This window comes from Pygoscelis adeliae, unplaced genomic scaffold, assembly GCF_000699105.1.
Source record: "Pygoscelis adeliae isolate BGI_AS28 unplaced genomic scaffold, ASM69910v1 Scaffold191, whole genome shotgun sequence".
NCBI lineage: Eukaryota > Metazoa > Chordata > Aves > Sphenisciformes > Spheniscidae > Pygoscelis > Pygoscelis adeliae.
Window position 1 is genome coordinate 960,197 of NW_008824114.1, and position 4,371 is coordinate 964,567.

General features: G+C 59.9%; 1 protein-coding gene across 1 annotated transcript in view; it reads left to right on the plus strand.

The window, feature by feature from the left end:
* The window catches only part of EDA2R (ectodysplasin A2 receptor), a 5,881-nt gene extending 1,723 nt beyond the window's left edge, over positions 1 to 4,158 (plus strand). Inside the window, exons 3-8 of the mRNA XM_009334267.1 lie at positions 81 to 166; positions 481 to 645; positions 1,161 to 1,307; positions 1,777 to 2,267; positions 2,895 to 2,943; positions 3,377 to 4,158. Coding sequence (XP_009332542.1) covers positions 81 to 166; positions 481 to 645; positions 1,161 to 1,307; positions 1,777 to 2,267; positions 2,895 to 2,943; positions 3,377 to 3,672 — 1,234 coding nt within the window. The 3' untranslated portion in view covers positions 3,673 to 4,158. The remainder of the gene's footprint in view (positions 1 to 80; positions 167 to 480; positions 646 to 1,160; positions 1,308 to 1,776; positions 2,268 to 2,894; positions 2,944 to 3,376) is intronic.
* The last annotated feature ends 213 nt before the right edge of the window (positions 4,159 to 4,371 follow it).

Consider the following 4,371-nt stretch of genomic DNA (forward strand, 5'->3'; position numbering starts at 1 on the left):
CCCCCTGCCTCTCCGGAGCCGGGCTGGTGGGGGCTCGCCGCGGGGCCGTGCGCTGCTGAGACCCCTCTGCTCTGTGGCAGGTTTTACCGCAAGGCGCGGATCAGCGGGCAGCTGGACTGGGAGTGCATCCCTTGCACCAAGCAGACGCCCTCCTCCGAGCCTCAGTGTACGTGCTGTCCCTTGCCGGGCGGGGGGGGCAAGGTGCTCTGGGGTAGAGGGGGTGGTGAGGACATGGTGGAGCAGAGTAATGGTACATGCTACGTCATTGTGACCTGTCAAAGGTGTGCACTCAGATGCACACCATCCTTTCACTGATCCCGTTTGCTGGCCAAGCCTACTCCGCTGGCCACAGCACAAGCCACTGTCCCACAGACCTGCTGGAGGAGGCACGGTCATCGCACATGAAGAGGGATGGGCAGGGAGGGGGTGGCCCAAGCCTCGGGGTTAGGCTCCAATGTTTTGTGGCTGGTGTGTTTGCAGGTCGGTCCAGAACAAACCTGGTGAAGGTAGCCGTCCCGACCGTACCGCCGCAGGACACGGCCCTTCTTGCACTGACCAGCAGTGCCCTGGTCATCATCGTACTGGTGCTTCTGGCACTCTCGATCATCTACTGCAAGCGGTTTTGGAAGAGCCAGTGCCAGCGAGGTGAGTCAATGCCTACAGTGCTTCTCTTCCTTCTCCCTTTGCTGTTCACACGTGCCTGTGGCCCCCTCCCCACGGTGTAGAGCATTGTCCGTAGCGTTGCTGCTCTTGCAGCATACAGTGACCCACAGGTTCCTCTGCTCATATGGAATAAACACCTCATCCTGCTTTTCACATCTGCAGGACCTCTCTTGCGCTTTGCCTGCTCAAAGACACGGAGGAGCCTCCCTAGTACCGTAATTAGTAGGAGGACAATGCTGTCAGAACTGGCGATCCTCTCTTCCTGGAGTTTCTCAGGGGCAGGCTGAGGTTGAGTGGCTCTTTGCAGGGCAGGACCATAGGACTGGGGGGGGAAGAGGGCACTAGGTTTGGTGGCTGGGATTGGGGCACACTGGTGTCCAGCAGCGTGCCAGGGAGCTGCTGGCTTCCAGCTCCTCGCCGGCAGACATACCGCACAGCTGAGGACGTGCTGGGGAAGCAAGCCAAGCTTCGCTCAGACTGGTTCTCTATCCTCCAAGTCTTCCTGAGGACTCAGAACTTCTCGGGCCAGCGAGCAATGTTCCCAACCGCGGCAGTGCCCGGCAGATTCCTGTGTGAGGAGCAGATGTCTGGTCCCTGCTGCCTGGGTGTGAAGAACCTGAGCCCCTGCTACAGGCAGGCAGAAGGTACCTGCTCCTGGCACCTTCCTTTTTGTCTGGGGGGAGGGAGGGTGGTGCTGGGCTCCAGCTCGCATGGTCCTAGGACCTACCTTCCTACTTAGGTGGGAAGGACAAAGCTGGATGGTGGCTGAGTCCCACCAACATGAAATTTGGGACCTCTCCTAACAAACGCTTGCAGACCCTTGTACCAGAAATGCTTGCACGTAGCCCCTGTGGCTCCTGATCCCCCCAGCCCGCTCCTGCTCTCCCTGTGACTGGGGGAGTGATCGACCCCACTCAAAACTTTGCAGAAAGGCACAAAAGTGGCTTTGCTCAGTGGTGGTGCAGGGGACAGGGGTCTGGCCTCTGGCAGGGTGCTCCCAGCTCTCCCCGCAGGCCCTGGGCCGATGGGTTTAACAGCGGGGCTGGCAGACCCCCCAGAAGGGGCCAGGGCAGATCCTGGGCTTCGCTGAGCCGTACCGGTTTCTGGTTTCAGGCCCCGTGGAAGCGGTGCAGTTCAATTCAGATGTGGAAGCCGTGGGTCTCCAGCTCCCCTCTCTCCAGCCGGAGATGGACTTGCCGCCGGCCGTCGTGGTCGGCACTGCCTCCAAAGCCCAGCTGGGCAGGAGCCTCCTGGAAAGCCAGCCCCTCATCCGGGCCTCGGGCCGTGGAGACTGCCTGGCTGGGGTCCTGCCACCCTCTGACCCCAGGCAAGGCCAGCCAGGCACGGTGGAGGCCCTGGCCCCCCTCTCCTCCTGCGCCTCCGAGATGCAGCACAAGTGGCCGCACACCCCGGTGGAGTGCACCGAGCTGGACCTCCAGAAGTTCTCCACCCAGGCAGAGTTTGTGGGCGGCGAGCGGCCGGAGGATGCAGCGAGCTGGGCAGCGCAGAGGATCCCGGCAGAGAGTGGTAGCGCAGGGCGGGAGGGGGCCCGGTGCCCGCCCTCCGCCTTCCCAAATCCCACCACCAAAAGCGGGGAGCAGCCGGTAAGTTCCTCCGGCCTCGTTGCTCCTCTGAACCACCTCCAGACACCCGGGGCTTGGGCACAGGGTGCTGGGCTCAGTGGTGGGTTAGGGACGTAGACTAAGGTTCATTAATATCTGGGACTAACTGGTAATTATCAAAAATTATTTGCCAGGTATTTAGTGATGTGTCACTCAACAGGCCACCAGCCATGGAGACGTGACCTGCTGGGGTGGTTTCAAACACCCAAAAGATCAGAGTCAGTTTATTGAATGTATAAGCATATCTTTAACTGATGTGCTCTTGAGTGGTTCTCGTTCTCTTGCTCTCCAGAAAGCTTACCTGGCAGCGGGGGGGAGCTGGTTCCTCCTCCCTCTCTGGTGAGCTCGTAATGAACCCGGTGACTAACATCACTGAGACTCAGAAAACGTCTGGCAGAGAGATGGGCTTAACAGCTTAGCTCCAGGTGACCGTTTATGGAAGCAGTTTGCTGGGAGGCCCTGGAGCATCCCAAGGAGGTCGTTGGCTCCGTGGAATGGTTGTGCTGGAAGGAGAAGCAGCATTCCTCTGAGCCTCTGTGACGGCCCTGGGAGCAGTGACAGGCTGTTCTCACCAGACTGCCACCAACCTTGGGGTCTTTGTCTTGCCAGGTGGGTGATGCCCAGAGCCTCGTGACTCAGATCAGCAGCACGGCGAAGGGTAAGTGTCTTTCCAGCCTCAAGTTTGTTCTCCCAAGTATTGGGGTAGCGGAGAGAGGCAGATGCTTGGAAGGGAGCTCCTCCAGAAGCCCACCACAGCTATGTGGAGGTGCCAGTCATCACAGGGACTTACCTGACTTTTGTGGCCTTTGGTGCTAGTTCACAGGGTAGATTTTCTGTGATGCTGCCTTGAATGGTCTGTGGGTGGGTGGCAGATGGATGCCCAGTTGTCACTAGTTAGCAGCCTCCCCAGGACTGAGCCAGCTCCATGTTGCTGAGCTCTGAAAGTGATGTTGGAGGAGATACCTACCCTGGCAGGGTGGCGTTTCACCTGCTCGGCAGGGACAGGGGCTGGAGTCTGGCTGCTCTGTTTATCCTTATCCTAGCCACACAGGTTGGTTTCTAACACCGCTTTGCTGTGTTGCTGCCCCCAGGTCTCCCAGTAGCAGAGCTGCCCCATTCCTTGGTGCAGTCACTTGCCTTCTTGTTGGACCCTTCCTTGAATGGTGTGAAGAACTTCAGCCACGTGGCGCTGGAGCTGGGGGTCGCGCCCCAGTTGCTGGGACGGATATCTGGATTTGAGCAGCTCGTCGCTCACTTCACCTACTCCGGAGGCGCGGTCACCATCCCACTCCTGGCCCAAGCTCTGCAGCGGCTCCAGCGGTTCGATGCCTTGCTCCTGCTCTGCGACCACTTCGCACTCAGCCAGGCTCAGGGCTGCCAGCGCTAGAGGACAGGGGAGGGACGGAGGAAGCTCCAGGCACTGTGTATACTGGTACGGGAGAGGATCCGGTAGCCCTGCGGTCACATAATCTCTCTGGCGTGCACGTGGGGAGTACGTGGAGATGGTCTGCACCGTGGAGTAGAAGGACGCGAGGGGAAGCATCCCTCCTCGGGGGAGTGCCAGGAGGCTGCAGCCGTGCTTTCTCCCAGCCTCCATACGGGAGGGTTCGCTCAGGCCCCTCCAGAGGCCATTTTTCTCTGGCTGTGTTGACACCCTTGTCTGGCAGCAGAGTGTCGTCAGTCGCTGTGCCGCCTGTGCCACGGTGCTCTCACTCTGCAGTGAGCCCCGTGCTGTTGGCGTGGGGTCCCTCGGCCACAGGGCTCAGTCTCCACGGGCAGCCACCCTCCTACAGGCCCTCCCATTCCAGCTTTCCCGTCCTTTGTCTGGCCCATGCTCTGCTTTCCCAGGTGCCAGTTGCCACTTTTCCAGTGTACTTTTTGCTCGCTCCTCTCCCTCTGTGCCGGAGACAGTCCTTGGCAGAGGATCTGGCTGTGGCTGCTGCACCGGGCTCCAGCCTTCGGTCTCCCTGTGCCACGCTGGCACCTTCCCCTTCATGTCCTTTTTGTGAAGCGGTGCAGTTTTCTTGCAGGAGTCTCAGACTGATCCCCAGGATGGGTTGACGTATGTCCTTGTTACAGCGCCGCG